Genomic DNA, 14,313 nt, shown 5'->3' on the forward strand with positions numbered 1-14,313 from the left:
TCCAGGTCTGCGGTACATTCTAGAGAGTCCCTCCACTTCCTACTTCCTGAGGTTGCCTGGGGAAACTTAGCTTTTTGCAGTGAGCATCTTTTGCCAGGTATGCCACCACACTCCCCAGCTTTATGCTCTTCCGTTTAACTGTCCCCAGTGTCCCTTTGGTTTGAATTCTTTTTCCTTTTCCTTAGGGGTGTAGGAGTCAGTCACATTGTGACTTCTGAAACTGTGGCATCCTTCAGAATAAATCCTAGCATACCTCTAAAATTTTAAATTAATTAATTTTTAAATTGAAATTTTTTATATAAGCAATTTTTTATTAGATTATTTTCTTCATTTACAATTCAAATGCTATCCTGAAAGTCCCCTATACCCAATTTTGAGGCAGGTTCTTATGCATCCTTAGGCTGTCCTCTTACTAGCTAAGTGACTTAGGATGACCCTGAACTCTGATCCTTCTGTATCTACCTTCCATGTGCAGAGATTACAGGTGTGCACCTCCATTCCTGATTTTATGTTGGGGACTGGACACACAGGCTGAGCTACACCCTGTCCCTTAAACAGCGGGGCCAATGCAGGCTTACTGACTCATTTTCTATAAACTTGCAGGTTTTGGCAGGCATCATGCGTCTGGAACACAAACTCACTCGTCTTCATTTGCTCTCCAGAACTGCATGGGAGGAGTATAGGCAGATCAGAGATGGTGACAGGCTTGCAGAAGTGCTGAACAGCATGTGTTACCTAGTTTTCTCACTTGTGATGGCTGTGATAATATATATAATATAACATATATAATATACAATATCTATAATATATTATATATAATACATATAATATATAACATATGCACACACATTTTGTTGTTAAAAATAGTGGGCTTGATAACTTAGAGCCTGCAGCCTAGACTATTTTTTACATTAAAATGATCATTATTACATTTATTTATTTATTTGAGACATGTAGTTCTTGCTAGTCTGGAACTTGCTATGTAGTCCAGGCTATCCTTGATCTCACATGTATCTGCTTCTTGAATGCTGGGATTAAAGGCATGCACCATTCAGTACACTCAGTACATACACACACACACACACACACATACACATACACATTAACACACATATACATACATACATATATACATATGCACACACATATACATATATGTACACACATACAGACACACACACATACACATAAACACATAGACACTGAAACACAGAGCAAGACTGTGCAGTGTGCTTGTTTGTGGAAGATACTCGTGGTTAAAGGGTGACTTGCAGGCGTCATTTCTTGACTGCAAGTGGATCCCAGGGACTAAGCTCAGGCTGTCAGGCTTGGTAGCTGGCACCTCTACCTGCCGAGCCATCTCATGGCACTAGGTTTTACATTTCTAAATGGTTGTTAAACATAAAATATGTGACCACACAGCCCACAATACTTACGATCTGATACACTACAGAGAACACGGCTGGTTCCTGAGACCTGTAGAAAATGCCAACAACAAAGTGCTCTCATTTTACACTTTTTTTTTTTTTTTGGTTTTTTCGAGACAGGGTTTCTCTGTGTAGCCCTGGCTGTCCTGGCACTCACTTTGTAGACCAGGCTGGCCTCGAACTCAGAAATCCGCCTGCCTCTGCCTCCCGAGTGCTGGGATTAAAGGCGTGCGCCACCACGCCCGGCCATTTTACACTTTTACTAAGAAACATCTGTCGTTTAAAGTACAGCCTTCCACCTGGAGACCCAGTGTTCAGAGTCACTGTCAAGAGACACTGCAAAGTTTTCCATGTCAAAACTGTGACGCAATGGCCACAGCTGGCTCTGTGATACCAGCTACTCCTTAGCTGTGGGGCAGCCCTGTCTGCTCTCGTTGTCTGTGTTCTCACTCTCCCCCTTCTCATCACCAGCTTCTAGTTTAGCATATTCCCTTTTTTACCCTTTATATTTTGGCCAAGTGACTGTACCACTCTGATTGTTCTTGTGAGCCTGGTCTGTCAAACTCCCCTTTTCATCAGCTTTCACCCTCTGGGGGCCTCTCCTGTGACCTCTTTGGGTCATATCCCTTCTAAACCTAATATTTCTGTGTTTGACTTTTTCTTGTTCTTTTATCAGTCTAACTGTCTCATTGGTTTTAAAATCAGCAAGCAGACTATGGCAAAAGGAGGCCCATTCAGGTGGCTTTCCTGTCCAGGCCAGAGAGTCATTTCTCCAAGCACTTGGGACAGTCTGTCCCCTCTGGATGCTCCTGTGTTCACTGGTGTCCATATTGCATGGTATCCCACCCCCCAACCCCCCGTTCCCCTTGGGTCCTCACAGCAACCATTTTCTACATCTGGTGTCCTGACCAGATTTACACTCGTCCGTCCACTGATGACCACCGCAGCCCAGTGCCTTTGTTACCAGACTCAGCCTGGCCTTCTGATTTTTCATTTTCTTAACTTCAGCCAGGCTTGCTGCATCTCTTCTGTTGCTACCCAAATATGCCAAGGACCAGCCTTGGCTTGGAGAGCAGTTCTGAAAGAAAGGATGTCTGGGAGCAGTGAAACAAAGGACTCAAAGTCAAATCGTGGATCCAAGCTGGCGGCCTGTGTTCTGTTGGAGACAGCTTTCCAGCCTGCTTTCTCTCTGTTCTGCACTCTTTCTTTCTGATCTACTTTCTCTGGAGATCTCTAGACAGCTCTTTCTGTGTTCTGCTTGAGACAGCTCTCTAGGTGGGTTTCTCTTGCCATTCTAAAATATTCTCTGGATAGCTCACCTCTTGCAGATCATAAGCCCAGTATTTTATTTTACATACCAATCTAGTCATTTACTTCAAGTTTCCTTTTGATTATCCTAAGAATCAGCATCTGTTGGCCCCAGCCCCTTAATTCTTAGGAAACCGGAAGCACACGTTTCTTTTAACTCTGCATAAGAATTCAGAGATCTGCCAGCCTCAGTAAAGCAGAGAGGAGACCTTGCTAGATGGGACCTTGCCCTGAAATTACCACTTCTACCACACCCTGTTCTGGACTCAGTGTGTCCCAGGCTGACTTTGAACTCAGGAATCTGCCTGCCTTTGTATCTTTCTGGCAAGCTGGCTCCTAGTGTAGCTACCTCTGTTCCTTTAGATTCCTGAAGCCCCTCATAATTCATATTGCATCCTTATATTTTGCATAGTTGAAAAATTATATATTTTTGAACTCATGTTTTTAGAGTTCTTTTCCCCCAGTTTAAGGGCTGTCCTGAAGGTCCCAGCGTTTACCATTTTGCTGAGAGATTAGCCACACCTTTGCCTCCTGGGCTCTTGCAGTCTCTGATAATCATGGAGTCATTAAAGTTAACAGGGAGGACATTCCTCCAAGGAAAAATGTAAAGTATATACATTATTAAACAAACTAGCCTTATGCCCAGGACAGTTTACACTCTTGGAGGCCCACATCTGCTGGCCCTGGCCCAGGGGCAGGAACTGTGTCATTCTGTCCCCACCATGCCTGACTCAGCATAAATACAGTTGTCTTTTTTTTTTTTTTTTTTTTTTTGTTTTTTTCAAGACAGGATTTCTCTGTGTAGCCCTGGCTATCCTGGAACTCACTCCATAGACCAGGCTGGCCTCGAACTCAGAAATCTGCCTGCCTCTGCCTCCCAAGTGCTGGGATTAAAGGCGTGCGCCACCGTGCCCAGCTACTTTATTATTATTATTTTTTATGTTATAAGACTCTATTACTGGCTGGAATTTGCCAAGTTAGCTAAACTCTGTCTGAGGTCTACCTGACTACACCTTTTCATCATTGGATTACAAGATTATCTTTGTTCCTGGCTTTTTAAATACAGGTCCTAAGGATTTAACTCATTTGTCCTTTTGATTACATGATGAACATATTGTTAGGTTCAATATATGTATTGACTCTCTGTCTAGTCAACACTTCTTTTTTTTTTTTTTTTCGTTTTCTTTTCTTGGATATTTTCTTTATTTACATTTCAATTTTTTTCTCCTTTCCAGGCCTTCCCTTCAGAAACCCTCTATCCCCCTCTCCCTGCCTCTATGAGGGTGCTCCCTCACCCACCCAATCCCATCCTCCCACCTCCCCTACATCCACCTTCTCATTCCCCCTACACTGGGGCATCGAACAACCTCAGGCTCGAGGGCCTCTCCTCCCACTGATGTCCAACAAGGCCATCCTCTGCCACATATGTGGCCAGCGCCATGGGTTGCTCCATATAGTTGTCTTTTGACATCCTCTTGTGCCATGGCAGACATTCATGTGTGCTTGAGTGCAAGTGCATGTGTACACACACACACACACACACACACAGAGGGTGGGGAAGAGAGAGAGAGAGACAGACAGACTGACAGACAGAAAGACAGATAGACAGAGAGAAAAACACACAGAGAGAGATAGTTTTTTGTGTGATGCTGGAATGGAGTGCTCAGGGCCTTTACATGATAGGTAAACACTACACCCCCAGCGCCTATTTTTGCCATGTTTTGATAGGGAAAAATGATTTGCATATGGAGAGCCAAGGATAGCAAGTAGGAAAGTCACTAACTTCATGCACTACGAGGTCTCCGTACCCTCTCTTCAGGATGTATATTATATCAAATATAACTTGAGACAATCTCTTGGCTTACTCATTGACCATGTATTATCCAAGAGATTTCCCTGGTTCTTAGATAGCATGTTAGAACCTAGCGTTACAATGTGAATGAAAACTGTTGCTCGCATAGAGTGTGTGTGTGTGTGTGCATGTGTGCGTGCATGCGAACATTGGTTAATTAAATCCATGTGTCCAATAAATACTCATACTCAAATGTGAAAAGAAGAGATTAAAATTAATATCTGAGCCGGGCAGTGGTGGTGCATGCCTTTAATCCCAGCACTCGGGAGGCAGAGGCAGGCGGATTTCTGAGTTTGAGGCCAGCCTGGTCTACAAAGTGAGTTCCAGGACAGCCAGGGCTATACAGAGAAACCCTGTTTCGAAAAACAAAACAAAACAAAATTAATATCTGACACCTCAACAGCTCTGCAGTGTGAGATCTGCATGCAGGCCTGTCATCTTTGTCTGTCTCCAGAAGTTCTTTCCGTGAAGCTCGGGTACAGAAGGTAGCTAACAGCCTCGACTGTTATTTTAATCACACACTTCTTGAACCTTCCCAGCCCTTTCTGAGTAGATATCCTTAGCTCTATTTTAAATATCAATAATGGAGTTAGACACCACTGTTATTACTCAGACCAATCTTGGGAGAGTGGATAAGTTACTGATGGTATTACCCGAGTCGGTCCGGTGATAGAAATGGGCCTCAGATCTTAGTTTGGAACCACCAGAATTAGTAGCGGCTGCTAACCCACCCAAACCAGGGAACTGACAGCACTGAGCGAAAATACCCCCTTTCTCTGCACAAGATACGACTGGATCTCAAAAATAGAAGTGTGTTCTCAGAAATGCCTGCCCACCCCCAAGGCTGGTTGACAAACCATAGATTTCCTAAGATAGCTGCACGGTTGCTTTCTAATCTCTGTATTCTTCTATTCCAGAATATGGCCCGTCACACTTTCTGAATTTAGCTCTCTTCAAAGCCCTATGGGCACAAGGAGGGAGGACCCACGACCCTGCAAGGGGATCCCAGTGGCTCAGTGCCCACAGACGCCAGCCTGCGGATGCACCACAGTGCTTCCCACTGTCATCCCACTCGCTGCTATGAGGAGCACAGCTATTTTTACCTCCCTGGCTGCAGCCCTTTATTTGAAGGAAGGAAATAAATAAAGGTTTGAGAAGGAAAATGCATAGTCTCAGTTTTCCCTGCGCTGGAGAGTTGGTATAGGAGTGGGTGTTGAGGATGGGTCGCTTTTCTTGGCAAGTTGTTGCCAAATCAGGCTTGCCCCAGGCCTGGAAACCCTTGCACTTTCCTCTTCGGGGTCATCCCTGACTGCAAACTTCTTTCTCCCCTACCTCAGGTCTTTGGAGGTGCCACCAACTATTTTGATGCTGCCTGGGATGCTGCATCACTCTGCCCCCCCCCCCCCCCCCCCCAACCAGGGCTCCTACAGTCGAGCATGCGCAGCGCGGCCCATGCAGGCTACAGCATCAGCATCTGCAAGAGCATCAGCATCCGCACCCGAAACCCCGTTCGGGCGCGCTCCCGGAGGGTGGGGTGCAGTACCGCGCTGCGCGTTCCCGAGTCTCGCGCCCGCGCCGCTCGTGCCCGTGCCGCTCGCTCCTGCGCGCGCCTCCTCAGCATCCTTAGGCCCGGCAGCAACCCCCGCAGTCACTGGTGCGGCCGCGCCCGCCACTGGGAGGGTGCAGCCACTGGAGGAGGCTCCAAGTTGGTGGAGCGGCGGGGACCCCCTCTGCGGGCCGCTCCCCGAAAGGCGGAAAGAGCGGAGGACGGCGCGCCGCCGTCCCCGAGACCCTAGCCCCTGACCCCTGCCCGCGGCCGCAGCATGCGCGCCCAGCCGGCGTGACCGGCTCCGCCCGCAGCCGCCCTGCAGCCCAGCCCGGCGCTCTCGCGGGTCACTCGGACCGGCGCCCGGGAGCGATGAGCCATGAAGCCGCCCGGCAGCATCTCCCGGCGGCCGCCCCTGACGGGTTGCAGCCTTCCCGGCGCCTCCTGCGGCCCCGGCCGCTGCCCCGCCGGCCCTGTGCCGGCCCGCGCGCCGCCCTGCCTCCTGCTCCTCGTCCTTCTCCTGCTACCTGCGCTCGCCACCTCGTCCCGGCCCCGTGCCCGGGGGGCCGCTGCGCCCAGCGGTGGGTATGGCCCGTGCCCTTTGCGTTGCCTTCCCCGCGGGGCCCTGGGGAGGAGAGAGAAGGGCACGCAGGTGCGTGTAACCCGGACGAGTGGGTCCCCAGCCTGGCCTTCGAGCGCCTCCCTGTCCACCTCTCCACCCTTGTCCGTCCCAAGCCCAGGTTCATGCTAGTTCACTTTTGGAAGTCCGTTTCTGTTGCATTCACTAAAGACCCATTCCAGTGACTGTGGGTTCCACCCAGAGGTATTTGGTGGCTCCTGAGTCCTTTAGCGCTCTCTATGTAACTTCCAGTAACAGGAAGATGCAGTGAGCTAGCAAGTTGCTTTTTGCCTTGGGGAACCTTCATATGAATGCGGAGGGGTGGGGGGCATGCAATAATAGTGGCAAATGCTTGATCCCTCAAATTCCCCACCAGGTTTAGTCCCTGCTGCTGGAATTAAGGTGAGAGAGGCATACTTTGGGGACCAGAGAATGAAAGTCTCCAAGACACTCTTTGCGCATGACCTTTGGCTGTGTTTCCCCAAAATGCTTGTCATAATGAGCAATCAGAATAATACAATGTTGAGCACACTGGTGATTGGAAGTCACTGAAAGCAGAAAGCTGGCCTTGGCAGTAAAAAAGAAAGAATTTGGAAAGTTGCCAGCAACTATAGCCCTTTATGGCAAAACAGTTTTTTTTTTCCTCATCTCAAAGTTAGAAAGAAATAGGAATCATTCATATATGTATGCATATATGTGTGTGTGTGTGTGTGTGTGTGTGTGTGTGTGTATATATATACATATACACATTCACACACACATAATACACATAAACACAGACACACACACACACACACACACACACACACACACAAATATATTTGAAAGTATCACTTTACATTCAGTGTCCATGAATTCAGGACTCAAGTTTTGTCTAGAGTGTTCTTGGCTCTCAGATGAGGTGATATTAAGATGGGTACAGTTGAGCTGCTGCATCCTCTGAGGAGGGAGGGGACAAGGGTCAGGACCCTTGAGCATGTTAGTTGCTGACTTTTCTCTAAGCGCATTCTGCTCTCTGACCCCTCACAGTTCAGATGTTCAGATCTAAGAGTGGATAGAAAAGGTATACCTGAGTACAGGACACGATTGTGTAAGCGTCTCTGGCTAGTGACCTATCCAGGCCAAACCACTGTTACAGTAACTTGTCTTTTGGTGTCTCCACTTTCTAACTTTTTAGCAATAGAAAACTTTGTTAATGTAATTAATGGAAAGATGTATTTTAGAGCTTATATATTTACTGGATGTATCTGTGTGTATTTGTGTATATTTGTGCTTCCCCCCAACCCCCCAGCTCCGCACTGGAATGAAACTGCAGAAAAAACCCTGGGAGTCCTGGCAGATGAAGACAACACATTGCAACAAAATAGCAGCAGCAGAAATACCAGCTACAGCAGAAATAACAGCAGTGCAGTGCAAAAAGAAATCACACTGCCTTCAAGACTGGTGTATTACATCAACCAGGACTCAGAAAGCCCCTATCATGTTCTTGACACAAAGGCCAGACACCAACAGAAACACAATAAGGTAGGCAGGAGGCTGAATATGTCCAACTTGCTGCCACAAAGAGTTCTCTTTTCATTTGATTTTCTGCCAGAATCTGATTTCACAAATTTTAGTGCAGCATTTTATTAAGTAAGCAATTAATAGGATGGTAGAAGAGAAACTAGAGGGAATTAACTTGGGATCGACCTGGACAGGGTTTACTGTTTGTTTCTTTGACTGAAATGGAAACAACATTTTCAGACGTCCTGTGACAAACTGGGTCCCTGTGTCTCTCAGGTACCTTGGCACTAAGCAATAGAGTGAACTTGTTTGCAGTTCTGACTTGTTTCTGGGAGCATTTATGTAAAGGCGCAGGAAGCTACCTCCCAGGAGATAAAACTCCTGGAAGTCTGTACACAGAAGGCCTCTCTGAGAGGCAGTGTGGCTGCCCTTTCCCCAGCAGGCTTTCCATGCAGAACTTGCACTTGAGTTTACTTTATTTCTTGAATTGGGCATAGGGGGTGGGGGAGCATAACTATGATGTGTTGTCAGTAAACAATTCAGCATTCAAGAGACTATGAAGAACAGAAAACAACGACTTATATAAGATATAGACCAGTTTTGATTGACATCACCCTTGAGGGCTCTCTGCATGGGTGGTGAGCATTGCTTTACTTTTAGGTTGGTTGTGAAAGTGGCCTGGAGCTTGAGAAAGATACCCAAACAAAGACAAAAGTATCTAATGGTCCAAGAGTTTAAAGAATCCCCTCTCCTGGGTCTTATTGTGTGATCCAATGATATTTTGGATCTGAAGCAAGTCTACACAGTGCGGTAGTGGAAACTTTGCTCTGCATTGGGCACAGAAAACAGGCTGTTCTGTTTGTGGGTGTGATTTCACTGCACATGTCTGACTTTATGATAATAAGGTTACATTGCCTTCTGAACTGTCCCTGTTCAGTCGGCAAGAGCAGGAGCTGGTTAAGCATGTAGAACTTAGGCAGTGCTTCCGTGGTTTGCACCAGCATGTGATTGGTAGGACCGCCATGCCTCTCCCCATTTCATAAATAGGGAGACAGGGATAAAAGGCCTTTGTGGGACTCTTTTCACGGTTTAAAGCAGCTATTAGGTTTGAGCAGTTAATTGATACTATTTTTAAGACAAGTGAAGTCCCTGAGAAAAAGTGTCCTTTATACTGAATAACTTTGTTAACCTGGTTAGCCGCCTTTGTGTGATTTTGAAGGGGGTGTTGCCTACCATGGCTGAGACTGTGAGCTTCTCCCCTAGCAGGCCTTTCGCTGAGAAGGTTTTCTGTAACTTAGTGGAGTAACTAATACTTCATGTCTTAAGGATAGAAGGAATAGATGTTGTCTTTAGGAAGAGATGCCCAAGGCCCCCTTGATAACATGCAGTGAGGACCAGCTAGCTTCCCTTATCAGTGATCCCTATGCTAAGTTGGGGATAGATTGCATTGCTTGTTTATAGTTCTTAAACTCTAGGGCCTTTGTACAGGGTGCTGGAGGAAGCTTCCACAGCTGAGATCTGAAAGAGATTTCAGTGAAACTTCTTTTTAACGTGGGCGTTGGATGTTATGACTAATGTTTGTCCTATGGTCTAGCCTTAGATGGCTGCTTTGTTTATGGGCGCCATTCACTGCATATGTCCGACTTTATGATAATAAGGTCTGTTGACCTTTTACCTGCCACTTATGTAGATGAATGGGTTTCTCCTGTGGAGTACTGGCTTGCTGTTGGACTTACTAAATTTCTTGACTCTCCTCACCCTGGTAGCCTGGCTTCTTTTCTACTTTTGAAAAGAACGTTTAGACAGACATGATATTTGACAGTCTTTTTCTTTTTTTATTAACTTAATTTGATAAACATCTGTTGTATATTTCTCATATGCAAAGCTGTATGGTAAAGGTTCACAGATAAGAGATGATGGGGTTCTTAAGGGTGAAAAAGCCACATTTATTCTCCAGGAGACACCGAGAAGACATAAGCAAGATTCTGAGGCCTGGGTTAGGTTTATAGTACAAATCTGATTTGGTGGCACCCTGACTTTTCCTTTTGTGGTCTCTGAGTTCCTTTTCCCCCTGTGTCTTTAAGCTTCTGTGGGCTGGTCAGTAGGACGTGTTCGTGTTTTCCACTGGATCTTAGGATGACTTGCTGAATAGCAGACACACTTGCCAGCTCAGCTGCTTTCTAAAAGTTACAATGAGAAAGTACAGAATTCCCCCCATCCTTGCTTCTTAAAAAAAAGAACTTGATTTTAATATCCATGTACTTGGGACCTGTCCTTGCTCGGGCTCTGCTGCAGGCAAGCACATTTTAATGAATGCCTTAGAAATGCTGAATCACTGTGGTTCTCCCATGGATCCCTGTGATTGGGTGCAGATTTGGACTGGGACATTTCCAAATCTAGGTTGCAAGGCCACGCTCCACATTTATGTCTGAAGAAGTTTTGTAATCTTGTGTGTGGATGGGTCCTTCATACTTAACAGCCACGAAAGTTGAAATGCTTATTAACTCTTTCATAAAGGGATAGTCTGAAAGCTGGATGTGTGGTGGACCTGTGTATACGGTATTGGCTCTGAAAGCTTTAGCATTTCTATGTCAAAGAATGCTTAGAAATTTTGCAGGTTAGGGTTTTTTTGTTTGTTTGTTTGTTTTTTCCTTTTTGATCTGTTGATTTGACAGACCAAAACTAGGAGCATTTGGGCAGAGGAAATCTCAGTTGAGAAAATGCTCTAATCAGATGGCCTGCAAGCAAATCTTGGAGACACTCTTTTGATTAACAATTGATGTGGGAGGTCCCAGCTTCCTCAGGTCAGTGTTCCTCTGGGCTGATGGTCCTGGAGTGTATGAGAAAGCAAGCAGAACAAACCATGGGACAAGAGCCAGTGAGTAGCACTTCTCCGTGGTCTCTACCTCAGTTCCTGCCTTGAGCTCCTACTCTGACTTCTTTCAGTGATCGGTCATGACCTGGCATGTGTGAGCCAAATTATCCCTACAGTCCCCATGTTGCTTTGGTCATGGTGTTTTATCACAGCAATTGAAAGTGAATGAGAACGGGAATCATTTCAATGTCTGCATAGAGTGATGCTGAAGAAATAGTTAAAGCCCACATGGCTCCATTTTTGAGAGAAGGGCACAATTATAACTGTACCTGGATATGAGGCCTAAAACCAAGCCAGTCTGAGAGTGGGCAGGGGATGAGTAGATGCCTTAGGTTTTCTTTCTACTTTTCGTACTTCTCCAAATTAAGATTTTTTTGATAGGCAATCTTGCTATCTGATCGTTTATTATAGCAATCTCCTTACTACCTAAGATGTCAGTTTAGTATTACATAGCAGTATCAGGGCATGCTAATGAAGAATTTTAATTTTGTGGGTACTGGAAAATATAGATTTGGTGTCACCCCATTTTCTGTCACACAGACTCTTGAAATCATCAGAGTGATGAGAGAAGAGGCTGCTCTTTCATGGGATAATGTGACAATGCCTGGTGACTGGGGCCTTCTAAGATGTTTTTTATGATGGAAGTCTAGTCACTAGAAAGATGAAGGTGTGATTGAAGGGTTGGGACTTTCATCCTCAGCCATCTGGAAAGGACCTTAAGATATAGTTGATCATCAATGTCTAGTGGCGTGATCAACCACACTTATAAAATGAAGCTTCTCCAGAGCTTCTGATGCAAAGGGATCAGATTCTGGGTGTGGCACCTGGGGAGGCCCAGAGCTCATACCTTTCTTCCATATCTTGCCTTGTGTATTTCTTCCACCTGGCTGTTTAATCTGTCACTTTTATAATGTCTTTCCTGGCAAGTAGTAAATGTTTTCCCTGAATTCAGTGATTTTCTCTTAGCAAGTCAGTCAACTCTGAGGGAGTGTTGAGAGGCCTGATTTATAGCCTGCTCACTCAGGTCCTAGCTTGGAGCTTGTGATTGGCATCTGAAGTCTTGTGGGAGTCAGCCTCCAGCCTGTGAGATCTAACACTATCTTCAGATGGATTAGTGTCTGAACAAAACTGAATTAGAGGACCTGGCTTGTTCGTTGTAGAGAATCCTCAGATTGCTTGGTGTGTGGGAAAGAAGGCCTGGACAACTCATGCCAACAGTGTTGTGTTGAGTGAGAATGAGGATAGAAGAGGAGCTTTGCATTTTCTTATGCCTGTTTGTTATCAAGACTTGCCAGTCGTTATGAGTCTATGTGCCGTTATATGATTATTACACATAACAATCTATCATCAATACAGTATACAAATCTAATGGATAATAAACATGAACAGCAGGAGAAACAGACTCATTCATTCTTCATTCATTCACTCCCCTTTAAGATGATGCTGGGAAGTCTTTTCCCCCCCGAGAATGTTGATCAAAATTTACTTGTCTTTTATGTGGTCTCTCGTCTGATAGGGAAGGAGTGGGAGAGGGACATGAGGCATAGTTTAGGGTTGGGGAGGGTGACCCACACATCATTGGAGTCACCTAAACAAATTACCTCTTGTCACAACTGACTTTTAGGTAAACAGGCTACTCCCTATTCCCCACAATTCCAGGTTAAAGAGAGAAATGGGAGAGTTTAGTAAAGTCAGTCTCCTTTTTATTTTGGTGTTGGGAGTTGAATCCAGAGACTCATGTGTGCTGAACATATATCTACCACAGAGGGTCATGTCAGCGGTAAGTGAATTTGGACCGTGGTGATCATGCATTTGGGTTTACTTCAGGGCAAGGCTGGTTCCACAGTTCTTGATTTTCTAGAAGCCAGAAGCTCCGTTTTCCTTAGTATGGGACAACAGAAAGAGCACTAAGGGATAAGGAAGTCCCAAGGAGTTCTCCTACAAGATGTTCTTATACATTTTTAGAAGTATGGAGTATATGTTTTATGATCCTTATTTATTAAATGGAAGTTTCACTATTGTGGGGCATGGAACATCCATATATAAGAAAATATATAGAGAAAGAATTGAGTGATTGCCGTACATCTCATGTTATAATCATACTGAAATTAAAAACAAATAGCCTGCAGATTCATATATATATATATATATATATATATATATATATATATATATTTGTACTTGACTAGATCATCAGGAGTGGTAATTGTAGTCTTGAGTTTTGTCTTTGTGGGAGTTGCTAACCATATGTTTATACTATTTAAACTTGCAAAAACACCTCTATAGTGGCCCCCCTGCTTCATTTGCAAATTTTCTTTTAGGCATTTCAGTCTTGTGAGTAAGGAGAAGGACGCAGACAGTGCATTAGGTATGTGAGAGACCGGAAATGGGAGTGTGGGTAGTAAGAAAAAAAGCCCTTCACAATTCCTTAGAAATCTAGTGACCACGGTTTATTTTACATGCAGCAGTTGAGATTTATCATTGGTGTCTTCAAACAGGACTAATAGCTAGAGAGCTGCAGACAGAGCCAGGGTTTGAATCCACCTCTTTCCTGGGCAGAGCTCTTGGTGGAGAGAGATAGTGAGTGTCAGAAGAAGTGAGAGGCTGTATAGACAGGAGAGACAGATGCAGGGGTTTGATTTATCCCATGTCATAGGGTGAGTCATAGGAGGGGGCCCAGGAAACGAGCATGGTGTCCAACACCAATCCTGTGGCTCACAGAGCGCTTACCTTCCAAAGGGGGTAGGGACAGACAAGCCTACTAACACCACCAGCCTGTTAATTAGAAGTGTTGACAAGTGCTTGGAGAAGATAAAATAACAGAACATGGGAGAGAATGGTGGTTTCCTTTGAAGGGCAGAGTGGGCCTAGATGCTGGGTGTGACAGGTCCACTGAGTGTTAAGAAGGAGCTCCTATGTAGAGAAGGTGGGTGTATGCTTTAGATAAGAATAGGAGAAAAGGCTGGAGAAAGACAGCGGCGCTTAGTCTCCACTCTCTCCTGGTGGAGAATCAGGATCGCGCTGTGGAGTGTCTGTGCCATTACTAGCTGTTGAAACAGAAGATGATAGACAGGCAGAGGAGAGAGCAACCTTTGCTCAAGGAAAGCAGAGGGAAGAAAGAACTGGGCTGCTCCCCAATCCTAATTTCCTTAGACTGTACTTTGAACCTGTTCTACACAATTT

At 45.3% G+C, this 14,313-nt stretch overlaps 1 protein-coding gene across 4 annotated transcripts in view; it reads left to right on the forward strand.

The window, feature by feature from the left end:
• The first annotated feature begins 6,123 nt into the window (after positions 1-6,123).
• The window catches only part of Adam23 (ADAM metallopeptidase domain 23), a 149,964-nt gene continuing 141,774 nt past the window's right edge, over positions 6,124-14,313 (forward strand). Inside the window, exons 1-2 of one of the 4 annotated variants that reach the window (XM_029477522.1) lie at positions 6,124-6,714; positions 8,044-8,276. In XM_029477522.1, coding sequence (XP_029333382.1) covers positions 6,513-6,714; positions 8,044-8,276 — 435 coding nt within the window. In that variant the 5' untranslated portion in view covers positions 6,124-6,512. The remainder of the gene's footprint in view (positions 6,715-8,043; positions 8,277-14,313) is intronic. The other 3 variants (XM_029477539.1, XM_029477536.1, XM_021167059.2) reach the window with 3 other exon arrangements.

Source organism: Mus caroli, chromosome 1, assembly GCF_900094665.2.
Source record: "Mus caroli chromosome 1, CAROLI_EIJ_v1.1, whole genome shotgun sequence".
Classification (NCBI taxonomy): Eukaryota; Metazoa; Chordata; class Mammalia; order Rodentia; family Muridae; genus Mus; species Mus caroli.